General features: G+C 45.1%; 1 protein-coding gene and 1 long non-coding RNA gene across 4 annotated transcripts in view; one reads left to right on the top strand and one right to left on the bottom strand.

Annotated features, from left to right (window-relative positions):
* Nucleotides 1–20072, bottom strand: part of LOC309341306 — an 89133-nt gene that overhangs the window by 57968 nt on the left and 11093 nt on the right. The window lies entirely within an intron of this gene.
* ALG8 (ALG8 alpha-1,3-glucosyltransferase) lies at nucleotides 5850–19449 on the top strand. Of its 3 annotated transcripts, none has more exons than XM_081860484.1 (13): nucleotides 5850–5959; nucleotides 9789–9856; nucleotides 10297–10490; nucleotides 10820–10929; nucleotides 11185–11252; nucleotides 11411–11541; nucleotides 11830–11911; nucleotides 12653–12773; nucleotides 14461–14600; nucleotides 15729–15868; nucleotides 16465–16562; nucleotides 17816–17888; nucleotides 18663–19449. In XM_081860484.1, the coding sequence occupies exons 3-13, from the start codon at nucleotides 10387–10389 to the stop codon at nucleotides 18892–18894; spliced, it is 1299 nt and encodes a 432-aa protein (XP_081716610.1). In that variant the 5' UTR covers nucleotides 5850–5959; nucleotides 9789–9856; nucleotides 10297–10386; the 3' UTR covers nucleotides 18895–19449. The 3 variants fall into 3 exon arrangements, with proteins under 3 accessions (XP_081716610.1, XP_081716609.1, XP_081716611.1); XM_081860483.1 differs by having other exon boundaries at nucleotides 5851–5959; nucleotides 11411–11537; nucleotides 11808–11911; XM_081860485.1 differs by having other exon boundaries at nucleotides 5853–5959; nucleotides 9778–9856; nucleotides 11411–11537; nucleotides 11808–11911.

Genomic DNA, 20072 nt, shown 5'->3' with positions numbered 1-20072 from the left:
TCTCCTTCCAGCGTTTCCAGAACCAGCCAGCAAACGGAGCATTTTGCAGCTGGTTACCCCAGCACTCAGAATAATAATAATTTATTACTTACACCCTGCCCATCTGGCTGGGTTTCCCCAGCCACTCTGGGCAGCTCCCAACAAAATATTTAAAACACAATAAAACATCAAACATTAAAAACTTCCCTAAAGAGGGCTGCCTTCAGATGTCTTCTAAAAGTCAGACAGTTGTTTATTTCCTTGACATCTGGTGGGAGGGCGTTCCACAAGGCAGGTGTCACTACCAAAAAGGCCCTCTGCCTGGTTCCCTGTAACTTGGCTTCTCTCAGTGAGGGAATCGCCAGAAGGCCCTCAGCGCTGGACCTCAGTGTCCAGGCTGAACAATGTGGGTGGAGATGCTTCTTCAGATCTACTGGGCCGAGGCCGCATAGGGCTTTGAAGGCCAGCACCCACACTTTGAATTGTGCTCGGAAACGTACTGGGAGCCAATGTAGGTCTTTCAGGACCAGTGTAATATGTTCTCGGCGGCCACTCCCAGTCTAGCTGCCACATTCTGGATTAGTTGTAGTTTCTGGGTCACCTTCAAAGGTAGCCCACGTAGAGCGCATTGCAGTAGTCAGATTGAGAAGGCGTGTTGGACATGGTTTCTCCTCAGAGCAAAAAGAAAAAAGCATAAAGGGGCCTAGGTTTAGATCAGGCCTGCACAACTTGTGATACCCTCACCCCCAAAGAAAACATAGCTCACTAGCCCTGTGCTCCATTTTGGAGTTGATTGCATTCCTGCATTGCAGGGGGTTGGACTGGAGGACCCTCGGTGTCCCTCCCAACTCTGCAATTCTATTATTTATTCATTTGAGGTGGCAATCCCACTCCCACTTATCTGGGAGTGAGCCCACTGAACACAGCGGGGACTTAACTTCCGAATAAACGTGCGTAGGAGGGCGCTGTTAGGAATTTACTGCCCATCTTTTGCATAAGTCTCCAGAGGGCTTAACGAAAAAATAAATATATTGCCTAATGGAAAGCAGTAGAAGCAACAGAGCAGCAGATTGTTTTAAAGCCATAGTGACTAAAATGCACGAAAGCAATTAATAAAAGCAGGAGTGTTTTTAGGGCATGGGTGCCTATGGCCAGGTCATCTCTCTCTAGGAAGGCATGCAACTGACGCCAATAGTGGTAGCTAATAATAATAATAATAATAATAATAATAATAATAATAATAATAATAATATATTATTTATTTGTACCCCATCCATCTTATTGGGTTGCCCCAGCCACCTTGGGCGCCTTCCAGCATATATAAAAACATTTAATAATAATAGCATGGTACCCTACGCTTGTTGTTGGACTACAACTCCCATCATCCCTGGCTATCAGCCATACTTCCTGGGGCTGTAGTCATAGTCCAGCAGTGATCTTGGTCCCCTGGGCAATGGTATAACAGCAGAGTGGGCAGTCAGGATAGAGGGAGCTTGTCTCAGGATGGACCAAAGATGTCTGTAGAAAATTGGTTGCAATCATTGTAAAAACATCTGACTTTTTTGTGCACAGAAACTGGTCCTGTAAAAACTCTTTTGAGATTTCAGCTCACCACTTCTTGGAAAGAATTCAGAGCCAGGTAGAGGGTGACTTTGAAATCTGCTTCATCGGGATGCCAAAGTGACCCTTTGAAAGGTGTCCTTAGACGTTGACACTCGATACTCTGTGGGGGATTATTACGAATGGCGTTCAGTTCTGCAATAAATGCCAAACTCCATGACAGATCCTGTAAAGACATCTTATTGCAGAGTTACAGGGTCTTTGGGACTCTCTCTAAAAGCATATTGGGTTTAACAGATGTTTATAATAAATGTGCTTGTTAACTTTAGAAACATGCCTCTGAGAATTCCGCATGTGTGTCTGGGCTTGGTTTATGACAGATTGCAATATCCCACAAGTAGTTATTGCATGACAAAAGTAGAAGATGGAGCGTGACCTCTGTCCTCAACCCACCCCCAAGTTGCATGGCCCTCGTTGACTAAAAGGGTGATCAGATTTGTTAAAGAGCATTTTTCAGACACACAGACTGGCATGGCAGCCTCTTACAGATAGATTGTGGTTTTCTATGCATCAGGGGCATTGTGATCATGTTGAACAACACTGCCTTTCCGTTAAACTGACATCTAGGATAGATGACTGTAATAAATTGTACATATGGGTCTGTCTTTGGAGAGTCTCCAGAAAACTGAAGTTAATTCCGAATACAGCCCCTGCATCACTAACCGTAAACTGCCCTGTGATTTTTGGAAGAAGGGTGGAATCAGACAACAGGAATATTATCTGGGCATACAATAGTGCTGGCATAGGCAAACTTGGCCCTCCCAATATTTGAGGACTACAATTCCCATCATGCCTGACCACTGGTCCTGTTAGCTAGGGATGGTGGGAGTTGTATTCCAAAAACATCTGGAGGGCCGAGTTTGCCTATGCCTGCAATAGTCTCTGGGTACAAAAAAACAAAGCGATGATTGGTTTTCAAGCCGCTAGGGCACAGGTGGGGAACCTGTGGCCCGCGAGATATTGTTGGACTCCAACTCCCATCTGCTTCAGGCAGATTGGCTCTTTAGTCAAAAATAAACTATGGAGGTTGTACTCCAGAAACAACTGGAGGGCTTCAGGTTCCCCCCACCCCTCTCAATAATCATTTCCCGATATTCAACTGAAACCTACCATCTTATAATTTCACCCATTCTATCTTTCCAGACACTTTATCATCTTGGTCACCTTTGTTGTAGTTCAACAAAAACCTGGAGAGCCAAAGATTCTCCACAGCTGGCTGAAATGAAACCAGGAAGGTTAAAAGAGAAAGCAAGCTAAACACCTGCAGGATAAGTCTTCAAATCATGGGGTGTCAGTTCCAATCACAGCTTTCCAGGACTTGCTCATTCAGACAGACAATAAATTTGTCAGGGTGCTTCCCCATTAGACAGTTGAGACAACTTTGTATATTTCTGGTGTGCAATGTTTCGCACCAATTTTCAGATCCTAGGTTTGCGTGGAATTCAAGCGGCTCTGGCAAAATGAAGAATGATAACAGCAATAATTTATCTAGCACATATGAAGCTGTGAGGGGTTTCGAGCTCACGTTACTATTTATTTGTTTATTATATTTATCAGTCCTTCATGCAATGAGCTTGCAATCAATCCTCAGCGTGAATACAAAAAAAGAATTAAAGCACAAGCATTCTCAATAACAGCTTGCTATGGTCTGCGGGTGGCGCTGTGGTCTAAACCACAGAGCCATGACTTGCCGATCAGAAGGTTGGCGGTTCAAATCCCCACGACGGGGTGAGCTCCCGTTGCTCGGTCCCTGCTCCTGCCAACCTAGCAGTTTGAATGCAAGTCAAAGTGTAAGTAGATAAATAGGGACCGCTCCAGCGGGAAGGTAAATGGCGTTTCCATGTGCTGCTCTGGTTCACCAGAAGCGGCTTAGTCATGCTGGCCACATGACCCAGAAGCTGTACGCCGGCTCCCTCGGCCAGTAAAACGAGATGAGCGCCGCAACCCTAGGGTCACCCGCGACTGGATCTAACGGTCAGGGATCCCTTTACCTTTCTATGGTCTGCATGCAAAGTGTGAAAGTTTCATTCATTCCTCTTATTACAGCTTCTTGTGCCCCAGTGCTGTGCTCTGCCAGTCAAGAAACAGCTTTTTCACGACACAAATTAAGGTGGCAACACTATTCATTTAAATTTAGGAATATGTCCAGTGGGACTGAAGAGTAAACATGCTGCAAGTTCCTTTAACACTTCCAGTTCCAAACCAGTGAGATCCATATAGTAAAAGCCTGCAACCCCATGTTTAACCCGATACACTGTCTGCCAGGAATAACTCCCATAAAATTATTATTATTATTATTAAATGAATTTATATACAGTAATACCTCCGCGAACGTCTACCTCGTCAAGCGTCCGTTCCGGCGAATGTCTGTGGCAAACCCAGAATACCAGAACGGGTTACTTCTGGGTTTGCCACTCGCGCACAGACAGACAGACAGTCTGTGTGTGCACAGACGCGGCGCTTTTTACTGCATCCTTTTTGGCTAGCGGCCGGGGCTCTGGAACGGATCCCGGGTGCAAAACAAGGTACAACTGTACTGCCCTATACCCAGACACTGAGCCTCTTGGGCTTGCTGATCAGAAGCTCAGCGGTTCGAATCCCCGTGACTGGGTGAGCTCCCGTTGCCCGGTCACAGCTCCTGCCAACCTAATAGTTCGAAAGCACGCCAAAAAAGTGCAAGTTGATAAATAGGTACCGGTGCGACGGGAAGGTAAATGGTGTTTCCATGTGCTGCTCTGGTTTCGGTGTTCCGTTGCGCCAGAAGCGGCTTAGTCATGCTGGCCACATGACCCAGAAAAACTGTCTGCAGGCAAACGCCAGCTCCCTTGGCCAGTAAAGTGAGATGAGCGCCGCAACCCGAGTCGTCTGCGACTGGACTTAACTGGACCTTTACCTATACTGTACCTATACAGTGGTACCTTGAGTTAAGAACTTAATTCGTTCTGGAGGTCCCTTCTTAACCTGAAACTGTTCTTAACCTGAAGCACCACTTTAGCTAATGGGGCCTCCTGCTGCCGCTGTGCCATCGCTGCACGATTTCTGTTCTCATCCTGAAGCAAAGTTCTTAACCCGAGGTAATATTTCTGGGTTAGCGGAGTCTGTAACCTGAAGCGTATGTAACCCGAGGTACCACTGTACGTGGGTGGTTTACAGAATACTGTAAAGGTAAAGGTACAGTGGTGCCCCGCAAGACGAACGCCTCGCAAGACGGAAAACCCGCTAGACGAAAGGGTTTTCCGTTTTGGAGGTGCTTCGCAAAACGAATGTCCTATGGGCTTGCTTCGCAAGACAAAAATGTCTTGCGAGTTCCTGCGGGTTTTTTTTCTTCCCCCCCTTTTTCTAAGCCGCTAAGCCATTTATCTGCTTATCCGCTAATCCGCTAATAGCGCTAATCCGCTAAGCTGTCAATGGGCTTGCTTCGCAAGACGAAAAAACCGCTAGACGAAGAGACTCGCGGAATGGATTAATTTCGTCTTGCAAGGCACCACTGTAAAGGGACTCCTGACCGTTAGGTCCAGTCGTGGCCAACTCTGGGGTTGCGGCGCTCATCTCGCTTTATTGGCCGAGGGAGCCGGCGTACAGCTTCCGGGTCATGTGGCCACCATGACTAAGCCTCTTCTGGCAAACCAGAGCAGCGCACGGAAACGCCGTTTACCTTCCCGCCGGAGCAGTACCTATTTATCTACTTGCACTGACGTGCATTCGAACTGCTAGGTTGGCAGGAGCAGGGACTGAGCAACGGGAGCTCAACCCATGGGAACACGGGTGGCGCTGTGGTCTAAACCACAGAGCCTAGGTTCACAGAATAGATCAACATAAAAACACCTCTCTCTCTATATATATATATAATCAAAATAAAAACAGCCCAATAAATTCTACAAGGTCAGGATTTAGACTTTGGAATTACTGCACATTTAGAAGCCTGCAACCCTATCACAGTCTGCCAGGAATAAGCCCCACTGAATTCTACAGGAACTAGACTTGGAACCAACTGCACAGGACAAGCAAAGAATCGATTTGCAAACGGCATTGAAACCATGCCCGCGTCGAGGCGGCTGCGTTGACACACTCCCGCCTGCAGGGGGGTGTGGCGAGCCAGGACGCCGCGAGTAAAGCCAGCGCGCAGGCGCAGTACTTTTCCCGCCCGCCCGTTTTCCCGCGCAGGCGCCTGGATGCTGCGAAGGCGGTTGAAACCGTTGTGGCGCGGCAACGGCTCGCCTCCACCCCCCACGCATGCGCAGTGCCCGCCGGCCCTTTGAGGCAAGCGGGCCGGGATGGCGGCGAGCGGAGGCGCAGGCGGCTGGTTCGCGGCTCTGGCCTTCGGGGTCACGCTACTCAAGCTGCTCCTCATCCCCACGTAGTAAGGAGCCCGGATTCGTTATTATTATTCCCCCTCACATTCTTCTGGCGGGGAAGGGGCGGGCGAGAGGGGGCTTCCGGCGCCGCCATGATGGACGCGGCTGTTCCTCGCAGGGGCCTCTCCGCCCTCCGGCTGCCTGGTCCCTCTCTCTCTCTCTCTCTCTCTCTCTCCGAGTCTGCCTTGGGTTCCCCGCTGCAGGGCTTCCTCATACAGCAGCGTTTCCCAGACTTTGGGCCTCTGGCAGTTTTTGGACTACAACGCCCATCATCCCCGACCGCTGGTTCTGCTCGCTAGGGATGATGGGAGTTGTAGTCCAAAAAAAACTGCCAGAGGCCCACGCGCTTGAGAAACCTCGCTCCGTAACTGGTATCTTATGAAATGAATGCGTGGCACGGAGAAGGTGGGCAGAGGAATGTCGTCGCCCCCCGGCCGCCTCTCTTAATCGTGGAATAATTTTAGGAAGGGATCCCCAGGGGTCATCCAGTCCAACCCCGTGCAATGCAGGGAACTTTTGCCCGAGGTGGCGCTGGAAGCCACGACCCGGAGATTAAGGGCCTCATGGGCTGTTGTACAGGGAAGTTTTTAATGTTTGATGTCTTACCTGTGTTTTAATTTGTTGGTAGCCTCCCAGAGTCCCTGGGGAAACCCAGTCCGGTGGGCAGCAGGCATATAAATGAATTATTATTATTATTCAGGACAGAGGAAAGAAAGTGATTCTTCATGCAGCACATAGACAAACTATGGGACTTGCTCCCCCAGGAGGCAGCAATGGCCACCACCCTAGACAGATTTAAAAGAGGATTAGACAAAGTCAAGGAAGAGGAAAGGGCTACTAGCCAGCTATGCTTTACCTCCACGGAGGCAGCAATGCTTCCGAATGCCACTTGCAGGAAGGGAGAGCGCTTTTGTGCTCAAATCCTGTTCACTGGTTTCTCAGGCATCTAGTTGACCACTGTGAGAACAGGATGCTGGACTATATCCAGTAGGCTATTCTTAATGTTATTCCTAATTCTTCCGACCCTCCTGTAATGTCAAAAAAAGAGGGTGGGAAACCTGAGAGTCACTCTGTAGAACTTACGCTGCAACTTTTAAATGACGACAAAATATACATTTCATAAGCAAAGCTCCAGTAAGTGTAAGGTTAGGAGACATATGTGTGAATTGCACAACAATCAGTGCAGTCCCATGCGAATGTGTGCTTTACAAAGAACAGGTTTGACAGGTCTCTGCCCTGAGGGGATTGTAATATAAAATGGACCCCAGGCCATAGGACCCACAATGGACCCACAGGAAGGGAAGGGAATTCAAGACCTAGGTAGGCGGGAGGAATATGGAATTGTTTCGATCAGGTATACTTCAGCTTGCTTGCAATCAAGCAAGTAGAGAACCCACTCTATTTAACATGCTGCCCTTGGGTGGAAAAAGTTTTCCTTAAAACTCACTTTTTTTCTTTGGATGACACCCCATTCCCTATACCTTATTGGAGGGATGGCCAACATGGTGACCTCATGCTGTCTGGGACAAATGAGAGTTCACAAAATCACAGAATTATAGAGTTGTAAGGGACCATGAGGATCATCTAAGCCAGTTCCCTGCAGTGCAGGAATCTTTCACCCAACATGGGGCTCAAACCCACAACCCTCAGATTCAGAGCCTCGTGCTCTACCAACTGAGCTATCCCTCGAGGCAAAGAGTTATCGACCAAAAGGCAGGGATGGGCCACCAACTTGGATGACTTGAATAGAGGTTTAGACAAATTCATAGAGCATATGACTATCAGTGGCTACCAGCCACGGTGGCCGTGCTCTGCCTCCACAGTTGGGGAGGCAGTAAATGGCTTCTGAATACCAATTGCTGGACGTCACAAGAGGGGAAGGTGCTTTTGTACTTCCATCCTGCTTACAGGTTTTCTACAGACATCTGCTTGGGCACTGTGAGAATCAGATGCTAGACTAGATGGGCCTGATCCAACAGGCTTTTCTTATGTTCATGAAACATATAGTGGGTACCTTGTTAGGTATCCCTACCTTAACCCAAAGTATGTGTGATTAAAATAATAGCATTCTTTCAATGCCTTTGTTTCCTCCCTGGCTTTTGTTCTTTCCCTGTTTCTTTCTATCTATCTATCTATCTATCTATCTATCTATCTATCTATCTATCTTTATTCTAATTCTCTGCCGGAGACCCCTTCAGATTATCTGTCTTCAAGAAATTATACCCTAGTTAGCAGTGGAGTCAAACTCAGAAGTGCAGTAATACCAAGTTTATGAAGAACATGAGGGATTGGATACAGCTCTAACTGAAGAGGAGGAATATTAGTTAGCCCTCTGGGCTTCCAGGTGATAAAATGGAAAAAAGCACTGCATCAATTCCAGTAAATGCCCATTAGGCTTAATAATGCAGGAGATGCAGGTTTTGTCAAAGCACTAAAGTATGTTGCTGTGTCTGGGGAAATGGACACCAATTCTACTGTTGACTATTGCAGGATGTGGTCAGACTAAGAACAAGATTTCCACGGAGCATATTTTGGTAATCAGTGCAATTATGTTTTATAGCAAGTTTAACAAAAAAGAAAGAAAAAGAAAACATCAGCTTACATAGTGAAGGCTGTTATGATTGGCTGCTTTGGCCCAATTGTACATTAAGTACGTTTGAAAACCCCACAAGGTCAGACCAAAGTCTCCGGTATTCCAGCTTTTTGTTCTCATAGCGGCCAATCAGATGCTGTTGGAAAGCCCTGAAGCTGGTCATGAGTACAACAGCCCTCTTCCCCACTTGCAGTTCCCAGCAGCTGATATTTACAGGTGTAGTTCCCCTCCATGCAAGGATTAGCTCCAATGTATTGAGCTGATGAGACTAATAGTGGGTCCAACGGCCCAGAAGGCAGTTTCTGCATGTGCTGTAGAGAGAAGTGAGGGGCAGATGGGGCTCATCAACCTGGGAAGGTAGCCCAAGTAGAAGGAAAAGATCCTAAATCTCTGCTGCCTTGCTGGATATATTCGGGAGATGAAAAGGCTAAGGCATAATCCTGACACAAATCTGGAGTGCAATCCCTAAGATGGTTCGATGGTGCCTTGTATGCCTCCTTTTGGCAACTCTTGCAGCCCAGCCGAGAGGGCTATGTGTTGTCATCTGAGCAGCTCAGGACCTCTATACATACTGCCCAGGCTTGTACCCTTGGGAGGCAACTTCAGTGCTGCTAATGCAGCGGTTTGACTTCACCCCCAGAGATGCACTCCATTGTCTCTCTACATGTTGCAAATTTTGGCAGTTGCAGCTTGTCCTGACATCCAGGGATCAAAATGTCCTCTTCTACGTAACTTTCTATGATTCTGTGTTAATGGTGTATGAGCCCAGTCCACCTTTTTGTCGGTTTGCTCTGTGAGCCCACCGAGTGCCGCTCTGAAAATCCTCCTTACCTTTTGGTCATCCACTGCTGTGTACATTTACATATAAATGGGAATGTGAGTTGTAGATGTAGCAGTAATTGAATTGCTGGAACATAAATTTAAAATTTGGCAGAAGTAATTTCTCACGAAATTAGGAAACAGAATTAACTGTAGGAAAGCTATCATGCACAGATACCTACAGAGATGCATAGACATACATGTTAATGCATGAGCACAACTGCTGAAAGTTTGTCTCTTGTTAACAACCTAGCAGAGAGTTCCTCATCGGTTCTTATTTACCTACTATTGCACTGGAAAATGCAAAGTAGAAATGCTCTGGTTTCTCTTCAGATCATATAAATCTTTTGCCTTTTACAAAGTAGAAAGCTATGTGGTATGATCCAGATACTAATATCTAACTTTTTGTAGTCATTCCACAGATTTTGAAGTGCATAGGAACTGGCTAGCCATCACCCATAGCTTACCAGTCTCTCAGTGGTATTATGAGGTAAGTGTGTCTTTCTGCCTTTCCAGAAGTGTGCTTGGTTCTTAGAACAGTGAGGTGCAGCATCTTGTGGAGTTTTGCAGATGATTAAAGGCTGCCGTCAGATATCCCTTCCTTGTTACTGGAAGCTGAATGGACCTCCAGTGCAGGCAATTGAAATGTCTTTTGCCTGTTTTTCCAGGCTTCCTAGAGTAAAAGTGAAGGTCTCTGTCTGGTTTAGAACAGCCAACTGATCCAGATCGTTCCCCTTTGCACATTTTTTTAAAAGCCACTCTAATGACTGCAAACCATTTGATTTGTGATGGGCTGTTCACGAAACGAGAGATCACTTGATGTTGCACTTGCCAGGCGTTGAATGTGCATATGTGAACTAGCCTACAGTTTAAGGTTGTCCAGTGATTGACACCTGCCTTCTCACTTGCGTTCTTAACCCATGTTTACAGGCAACTTCTGAGTGGACCCTGGACTACCCTCCCTTCTTTGCATGGTTTGAGTATGGGCTTTCACATGCTGCCAAATACTTTGACAAAGAGATGCTAGTCATCCAGAACCTCAACTATTCCAGCTACCCAACCATTCTTTTCCAAAGGCTTTCGGTCATCTTCACAGATGTGCTCTTCATCTACGCAGTTCGCGAGTATGTTGGTGCCCCTTTATTGTTTTTAAATAAGAAGTCTTTATGTTTTGTGTTTGGGGAGAAGGGAAGATAAGCCACTGGAATCTGGAAAGAAATCATTCAGCCTGCCTCTTGTTGAAATCAGTAAATGTGTTGAAGAGTAGAATAGATGGAGTATTTTAGATGGAATAGATGGAGTATTTTTTTTATAAAAAAAAAAACAAAAACCTGTTTGGAGGAGAAAACAGTGTTAACATAACCTATAAACTGCACCTGATCTTTAAGAAATGTGTATGGAAGAACAAAGGGATTTGGATTTTGTCTTGTCACTTTATTTCTCCTCTGCTCAGGTGCTGTAGATGTGTAAATGGAAAGCGAGGTACAAAGGAACCTCTGGAGAACCCTCAGCTTGTCCTTTCAGTTCTCCTCTTATGGAATTTTGGCCTCTTAATTGTGGACCGTATCCTTCCAACTCAGGTGTCAAAAGAAATCTGTTCAGATAACCTAAACCAAACATCAACATTTGGTTGGGTTTGGGGGGAGTGGGGAGATACCTATCAAATTCTAATGAGAATTGGAACTGCTAAATTTGCTACTGGTAAGAATTACAACTGGTCATTCAACATGGAAGTTGAATCGAAGCACTACAGTTTAAAATGTTTCCTGGGTTAGGGCGTCTTTCTGAAGTGGACGTTACTCCTTAACTCAATCACAGACATTCATTTTCAGTACAATGGCTTTCTGTTTGGATTCATGCTGCTTTCCATTGCACGGCTATTCCAGGTAGTGTATTAAGAGGCGGCCATGCCTGTAGAATTCCTGTTCTAGAAGTCTCATCCAGCTCTTAAGTGTACATTCTGTTTATGTGGGCTTTGGATTCTTTGTTCCTTCAAATAACCACCTGACCTTTCTCTTCCCTATTGCCCCACACTCCCTTTCAGAAAAGGCACTTGGAAGGGGCTTTTCTCTTTGCCGTCCTCTTGCACTTCAAGCACATCAACCTCTATGTCGCCCCAGCATATGGTGTGTACCTCCTCCGGTCCTACTGCTTCACTGCAAATAATTCAGGCAAGTTATTGATGATTTCATAGGGGGAACGACCAGGGTTTGGATACACTGCCAGGTGAAAAAGAAGGCTGCCATATTGGCTGGGGTTTTCGTCCACAGTATCTGGTGGGCACCAGGTTGGGAAAGACTGATCTATGGCAATAATTTAACTATCTCAGAGGAGGATCTTGTTTTATAATTGGAAGGAAATTAAAACACATTGCCAAAGCATTTTTGTTTCTTTCACACACACTCTTTTTGTTTTAATCATAATATTTTCGTTTTCTCCAGATGGATCCCTCCGATGGGGCAGTTTCAGTTTTCTTCGCTTAGTTGCCCTGGGATTCATTGTCTGCTTTGTTTCTGCACTTTCACTGGGACCATTTATTGTTTGGGTAAGGACCCTGATCCTCTTTAAAACATGCACCTACTTCCTGAGTGATGACTGTATGCAAGACATTTTTTACTAATTGTTCCCATAAGCGAGTACAGTAGTACCTCTGGTTACGAACTTAATTCGTTCTGGAGGTCCGTTCTTAAGCTGAAACCATTCTTAACCTGAGATGCCACTTTAGCTAATGGGGCCTCCTGCTTCCGCCACACAATTTCTGTTCTCATCCTGGGGCAAAGTTCTTAACCCAAGATACTACTTCCGGGTTAGCAGAGTCTGTAACCCGAAATGTTTGTAACCCAAGGTGTTTGCAACCTGAGGTACCACTGTACAAAGGGTAGCTACTATATGTATGAATAATATGCTTTATAAGCTGATCGGGTGTGGGGAACATTCTTGATTTGGGTATTAGCTCAGGATAGCTCAATCTGTAGAGCATGAGACTCTTAATCTCAGGACCATGGGTTTGAACCCCACATTGGACAAAAAGATACCTGCTTTGCAGGGGGTTGACCCTTGTGGTCCCTTCCAACTCTGCTACTCTGTGATTTCTACTGGATTTATAAGCTGATTTTCTATCCAAAGGCTCTGAAAGCAGCTTGAAATCATTTAAAATTATTTTAACAAAATGCAACAGCATGACCAGTAAAAGCAATAAAGCCACAGCCATAAATGTATTGTTGTGTTACTTAATATAAATGAAAAATCTTTGACTAACTTTCTAACTTCCTTTTTCTTCCATTAGGGCCAGCTGCCTCAGGTCCTCTCTCGTCTCTTCCCTTTCAGAAGAGGCCTATGCCATGCATATTGGGCTCCTAACTTCTGGGCACTGTACAACGCCCTGGACAAAGCGCTCTCCGTTATTGGTAGAGTATCTTAACCCTGCATGTATTAATAGCAAATACTTGTTTGGTGATTCTTGTTCCCTTTTAGAAATCTTCAGTAGGAGAAGCCTGCTGTGCCTGACCAGCACAGTGGCAGTTCCTCTCCTTACATTTTATTATTAATCTTTTGAAAGTATGCAAAAGAATATATAAACATGAGGACTGTTTAACTGGGTTGGGTAAGTGGGATGTCCAGTCCAATCTCTTGCCTTTGACAGTCATCAGATATGACAGCAGCAGAGAGATTTCCATGCAAGTTCTTCATCTTCATAGTCTCCTAAACCACTGTGTTTACTTTTCTTCTTTGGCGATCACTCGTAGCTGAGTAAGATTGGCTTCCATGAACATGGTCTTAATGGTGTGTTCGTAGGTGACACACCATTAGGTGACTGTGGAGGCCAATTCTGGATCCACACGTTGTTCTACAGTGGGAGTTGATCATGTTGAGGGTTTGCCAAGCCTGCCTTCCTCTTAGCACGTTTCTCCCTTTCGTCCTGAGTCCAAGCATCTTCAAAGCTCATGACAGCTTTGGTAAAGGCTATTCTCCAAATGAAGCACTCGCAGGCCAGTGTTTCCCAGTTGTTGGTGTTTATACTACATTTTTTTAGATTTTCCTTGAGAGATCTTTAAACCTCTTTTGTTGACCACTAGTATTATGTTTTCCATTTTTAAGTTTGAAATAGAGTAGTTGCTTTGGAAGACGATAATCAGGCATCCCGAACAACATGACCAGTCCAACGAAGAATCATTGCTTCAGCACTAGTGATCTTTGCTTCTTCCACTACACTGGCATTAGTTCGCCTGTCTTCCCAAAAGATGTGTAAAAAGTTTCGGCAGCACCGTTGATGGAATTTTTTGAGGAGTTGGAAATGGCGTTCATGAGTGTGTGTGCACACTCAGAGGATGACTTCCAAACCATCCTAAATATCTTCTCAGAAGCTTACTGTTTACTAAAGTGGAGTAGGTTATGTGCGTGTGCCTCAGACATCTTGTTATGTCTAAAAGGAGATTTTTAGTAAACTGTTTAAAAAACCATTTGGGCTGTGTAGCGTCCTTGCATGACTGCACATGAGGACAATTAGGCTGCTGGACACTCAGCAGTGGTCCCACAACTGTAGAATTCAGTGCCTTTTGAACTTAAGCGAGCTTCATCCCTTAGTCCTTAAATAGGCCTAGAAGACCCGCTTTTTCCTTGAGACTTAACCCATTCAGTGCAGTTGGTTAGAGCGTGGTACTCATAACGCCCAGGTTGCAGGTTAGATCCCTATACAGAACAGCTGCATATTCTGCATTGCAGGGGGTTGGAGCAGATGATCTTCAGGGTCCCTAACAACCCTACATTTTTATAATCCTATGTAATATAGGTTGTGATTAAAAACTGTTAAACCTGATTTTAGTTTGGTTTTAATGCTGTTTTTTAGCACAAACATAATATTTTAAATTATATTTTATATTATATTCGGCTTTGGGTTTTTACTTGTGCTATGAGACACTTTGGGGCATATGCTCAAAAACTGGTTTATAAACCTTTAAATAAAATTAAAAATTTCTCTGGATGTAAACAAACGTTGAAACAAGCCGTGGGACTTGCTTCCACATATATTTAGGGTGGGTATGGTGTGGCTGACAATGTGCCTGTCCTTCTTACAAACTTCATTATAACTTCCAGGTCTGAAATATAAATTCCTTGACCCTGCAAAGATTCCCAAGGCTGCCATGACTGGAGGGCTAGTCCAGGAATTTCAACATACCATCCTTCCTTCAGTGACTCCATTGGCAACTTTGACCTGTACTGCCATCTCTATGCTGGTAAATCCATATCACTCTACCCCTCTGAGCACATCTTCATCTGCTTGCAAGCATAGCCCACAATAAATTTCTCCCCATTTAAAATGAATGCTCCCCTGTTAAAGCACCAGCTTGCTTGCATTGAATATTCAGCCCACTCTGGTCCCTGCAAGTCTATTATGCCTTTAAAAACAGTGACCACTAATTTTGCTTACTTCTTTTATGCCTTTAAAAGTGGCCTGACATGTGAAAATTCAACAGGTGAAGCTTTTCCTGGGTTAGAAGTACATGGATGGGGAAAGCTTCAAATCTACACACACCTGTGTTAGACTGCTTTTAAAGAGTCAGGAGCAAACTGCTCTTATGTTCTTAGGTGGGGCAAAATGTTGAGACCCAAGAACCACCATTAACTGAAATCTGAAACATGAGTCAAAACAAAATAAAAAAAATTCCTTCCAGTAGCACCTTAAAGACCAACTAAGTTAGTTTTAGGTATGAGCTTTCATGTGCGCGCACACTTCTTCAGATACCATGAGGTCAGCTTCCAATGTTCTGGATTTTGTTTTTACAGAGTCTCTTAAATTTCACTGCTTGTCACCCTTTCTCCACCTCCCCCACCCCTGCTTTTTAAAAGATGGTTGTGGCACCACTGACACACCCATCACTTGAAAAGTATAGGGTACAAGATTGTCTCAGCATTATCCTCAAAACTACAATTCCCAGAGTTCCTTGGCTTGGGACCCACATCAGTTAAACTGGCATGTAATGTAGATGGTACCTAGAATCTCAAAAAGGCAATTTAACACTTTCTGGCAATGCAAAGCAGAATAATGCAGTGGTACTTTGGTTGTCGAACGGCTTGGCTCCTGAACAAATCAACTCCCAGATGCTGCAAACCTGGAAGTAGGTGTCCAGTTTTGCCAATGTTTTCCAAGCTGAACTTGCAACTTTGGAAGCTTCTGCAGCCAATCGGAAGCTGCATCTTGGTTTTCAAACAGTTCTGGGGTTGAACGGATTAAGTTCGACAACCAAGGCACCACTGTAAAAATGCAGAGCTTAGCAACTGCTGAGCTCCCACTGAATGATAAGCCTGTGTTCCCGGCGCTGAAATGCACCACTGAAGCTTTGTTTTCTGCCTGTTGTTTCTAGCCCTCTGTTTTCTGTCTTTGGTTTAAACCCCAAGGGCCCAGAGGCTTTCTACGATGCCTGGTTCTCTGCGCGCTGAGCTCCTTCATGTTTGGGTGGCATGTGCATGAGAAAGCAGTCCTTCTCGCCATTCTTCCTCTGAGGTAAGAGGGATGGAAAGGGGTTCAGGTTGCATTTTTATAAATACCTGTCTTCACACTTGGACCCCTTTCTGGACAAGATATCACAAATATCACACCACACATGACATAATAGAATCCAAAGAGTGTAGTTTTCTTAATTTGATTTTCTCTATAAAAAATCCATGGCTACATAGGACTTCCCTGTGGATCTTGGGCCTGTTCCTGTGATATCTTAGAAACAAGTCAGGGATAAAGCAGCTTCTTGCAGTTGAAGAGCAAAACAAGGAAGCAGCTTTGGAACTTGACTTCCTTGTTCCCCCTGCTGCTGCAGGAAGATCCCAGGTACTTCTGCAAAGGTAGACTCCCAATTCCCTTCAGCCCCAGCCAGCATGGTGTGAACTGTAATTCAAAAACCTTGGGAAGGCTACAAGTTTCTCACCCCCGTTTCACATGGTTAACTAGAGCTGAACTCTGTGAAACATCTGGGTAGACATGCATAGCGTTGTGCCGGGAGCATGGTGGCAGCAGTGAGGGAGGACCTTGAAGAAAATGATCTCCTCCTTGAACAGCTTAACGGCTACTTTCCAAAATCTCCTGTTTTTGGTTTGCGTTTTTAGCTTGCTGGCTGTGGAGAGATCCAGAGACGCTGGCACCTATCTGGTTCTGTCTACTACAGGACATCTTTCCCTTTTTCCTCTACTGTTTACAGCACCAGGTAAGTACCTTCTATGTCTCACCACCTGCCTAAAATATTTCCTGGCTTACACATTTGTTTTCAAAGATTACTGATGTACATGAAGGGCCGTCAACACATTGAGAATATACGTCATTTAGGGCTGCTTCCTTTCATTGACTAAAACTCCTTTTAATTGAATAAAAGGGTTCTCCGATTAGTGGGGGAGTGCCTTATTTTTAATGTACAGTGGTGCCTCGCAAGACGAAAAGAATCCATTCCGCGAGTCTCTTCGTCTTGCGGTTTTTTCGTCTTGCGAAGCAAGCCCATTAGCGGCTTAACGGATCAGCTGATAAGCGGCTTAGCGGCTTAAAAAAAGGGGGGGAGGGAAAAAAACCCGCAGGAACTCGCAAGACATTTTCGTCTTGCGAAGCAAGCCCATAGGAAATTTGTTTTGCGAAGCACCTCCAAAACGGAAAACTCTTTCGTCTAGTGAGTTTTCCGTCTTGCGAGGCATTCGTCTTGCGGGGCACCACTGTAAGTACTTCTGAAACAGCAGGTGCCTCTTCTCAGAAGGTGATGTAGCTCAGTGGAAGAGCATCCTACTATGCACGGAGAAGGTCTCAGGTTTAATCCTTGCCTTCTCCAGGTAAGACTGGGAAAGAACCCTATCTGAAATCCTGAAGAGCCATTGCTAGTCATTGTAGGAAATACTGAACTAGATGGGGCAGTGGTCAGACTCAGTATAAGGCAGCTTCCTATGTGCCTGCTGCTAACGTTTTGTACACGGCTTAGAGAGTTGTATTTTTATTTTAGGTAAAGGTAAAGGGAACCCTGACCAGTAGGTCCAGTCATGACCGATTCTGGGGTTGTGGCACTCATCTCGCTTTATTGGCTGAGGGAACCGGCGTACAGCTTCCGGGTCATGTGACCAGCATGACTAAGCCACTTCTGGCGAACCAGAGCAGCGCATGGAAATGCTGTTTACCTTCCCGCAGGAGCAGTACCTATTTATCTACTTGCACTTTGACGTGCTTTCGAATTGCTAGGTTGGCAGGAGCAGGGACCAAGCAACAGGAGCTTACCCCATTGTGGGATTCGAACCGCCGACCTTCTGATCAGCAAGTCCTAGACTCTGTGGTTTAACCCACAGCCCCACCCACATCCCCATTTTTTTTTAATCAAGTGGTATATGCATTTTGTTAAACAAAATAAATGTCAAAATACAAAGAGTATTCCCCCCCCCTATTATTTTGGCCATATACAACATCTGCCAACTGTTTGTTGTGTTTCAGAACTGCCCATTAAAATCTTGCTCATGCTGCTCTTCACGGTGTATAGCTTCTCCTCACTGAAGGCCATATTCAGGTAATGACCAGCTGCGCAATCTTACCGTGTCTAACCATGAGTTAGTTGTTGGGTTCAGTGGCCCTTACTCCCAGTTACAGATAGGTAGCCGTGTTGGTCTGCCATAGTCAAAACAAAATAAAAAAAATCCTTCCAGTAGCACCTTAAAGACCAACTAAGTTAGTTCTTGGTATGAGCTTTTGTGTGCATGCACACTTCTTCAGATACACTGAAACAGAAGTCACTAGACCCTTCTATATAGTGAGAAGGTGGGGAGGGGTATTACTCAGGTAAACAGGGTTAGGATTACAGGTAAGCAGGGTTAGGATTACAGCCTAAATGTTTTCGCAAAGGTGAGCTTCCATCAGGGCTTGCTTGGCTTGCAAATGTCTCTTTGAGTACCATCACCTGCCACCAACCTTAGTTCATCTTTTGGTTGTCTTTGAGAGGTGGGGCCCACAACCTGCTCACATTTTAGACTGGGGTTCCCAGTCATCCTAGCGAGTCTTTGCCTGCTCTTGCATTTAGACTGGGAATAGCGAACCTGTGGCCTTTTAGTTGCGTTTTTGGACTCCCAGCTCATCAGTCAATGGTCTGGAATGATGGGAGCTGCGGAGCATAAATATTTGGAGGGTCACTTGTTCTCAATCCCCAATTTAGATATTTCCTCCAGAATAAGACATGCTTGCTCTGCTTTGCAAAAGAGAGGTTGATTTTAGATATCAGTAACTATTTCAAAGTGATAATTTGTGAAGTGATTATATTAAAATCCTTTTTTCTGCTTTCTCTCCGCAGAAAAGAAGGGCCTCTGCTTAATTGGTTGGAAACAATCTACCTCATTGGGTTGATACCTCTGGAAATCTTGTGTGAAATTGTGATGCCTTTCACCACCTGGATAGTCAAATTCCCTTTCCTCCCTTTATTGCTCACTTCTGTATATTGTTCTGTAGGTGTCACATACGCTTGGCTCAAACTGTACATCTCTGCCTTCGCAGGACCACCAGCTGTCAGGCGAAAGAAAGAATAGCGATGCTTACAGCATACCTGAGTCAACAACGATACCTCCAGAATAGCCGCCAAATCATGCTAAACGGTGATGGCTCCTGCCACACATAGTGCCATGTGCTGTTCATGCAGGGGTGCTCCAGAAATAGCTGCTGTTTCTTTAAGGATGTGGGAGCAAGAAATTAGTGAGCAAATACCCTTAAATAAGCAGGGGCGATTCCTGGCATGAAAAGAGAATTGCAGGAGAAGCCTTGTTTACAAAAGGATGCTTAATTGGAGGGGTTTTACAAATGGAATTGGACTTTCTTTTTTTTACTTTTACTTTGAGCTGAAACAATCACTGGTTATGTTTAACGGGTCTGTCCTTGCATCTAATGTGTAAGGTTACTTGTATGTATTATGGGACTGTCCTCCAGACAAGAAACTTAGGCTGCATGCCTAACCTCACTTATCTGGGCAGAAGCTCCACTGAATTCAGTGGGACTTGCTTCTGAGTAGATATGGGTAGGATTGCACCGTCCGTTACAAATGCGGGGTGAAAGATGTGAATAAAATATACCATAATTGCTTTTGTAAAGATGATTGCAGCGTTGCCTTTTTTATGTACAATATTTGGGTTCCCGTGAAGCTAAGGGTTCTCAGCCTGTGGTCCTTGGAGGGCCTCAGGAAGTCTGAACCTGGCATAAAAATGATTTTCCCCTCCCCCAAGTTTCCTTCATGTGCTGATATAAGATAACAGAGACACATATGCATACATGTACAGTGGTGCCCCACAAGACGAATGCCTCGTAAGACGAAAAACCCGCTAGACGAAAGGGTTTTCCGTTTTGGAGGCGCTTCGCAAGACGAATTTCCCTATGGGCTTGCTTCGCAAGACGAAAATGTCTTGCGAGTTTTTCCGACTCCCCCACCCCTTTTTCTAAGCCGCTAATGGGCTTGCTTTGCAAGACGAAAAAACCGCTAGACGAAGAGACTCGCGGAATGGATTCTTTTCGTCTTGCGAGGCACCACTGTACTGTAATATAATTGCAGGGGGGAATGAAAGCTTTGGGTGAGAGAAATGCAACCCAAAAAGTGCAGAGAGTGATAGTTTAATTAGAGCTGGAAAGTACAAAAGAAGCATGGTGACCCTTTATAATAGCAACGATCATAGAATCTTAAGTCCAATCCCCTGCAATGTTTCCATTAACTAACAAATGT

The sequence above is a fragment of the Podarcis erhardii genome (genome assembly GCF_964252035.2).
Source record: "Podarcis erhardii genome assembly, chromosome: 4".
Classification (NCBI taxonomy): domain Eukaryota; kingdom Metazoa; phylum Chordata; class Lepidosauria; order Squamata; family Lacertidae; genus Podarcis; species Podarcis erhardii.
This window is presented reverse-complemented; position numbering and strand designations above follow the sequence as displayed.

Coding starts and splice junctions, on each gene's coding strand:
- ALG8 (XM_081860485.1), top strand. CDS start 5,874: ATGGCGGCGAGCGGAGGCGCAGGCGGCTGGTTCGCGGCTCTGGCCTTC. Junction 11,253..11,410: donor CCATTGCACGGCTATTCCAG/GTAGTGTATTAA, acceptor ACTCCCTTTCAG/AAAAGGCACTTGGAAGGGGC. Junction 11,912..12,652: donor TGGGACCATTTATTGTTTGG/GTAAGGACCCTG, acceptor TTCTTCCATTAG/GGCCAGCTGCCTCAGGTCCT.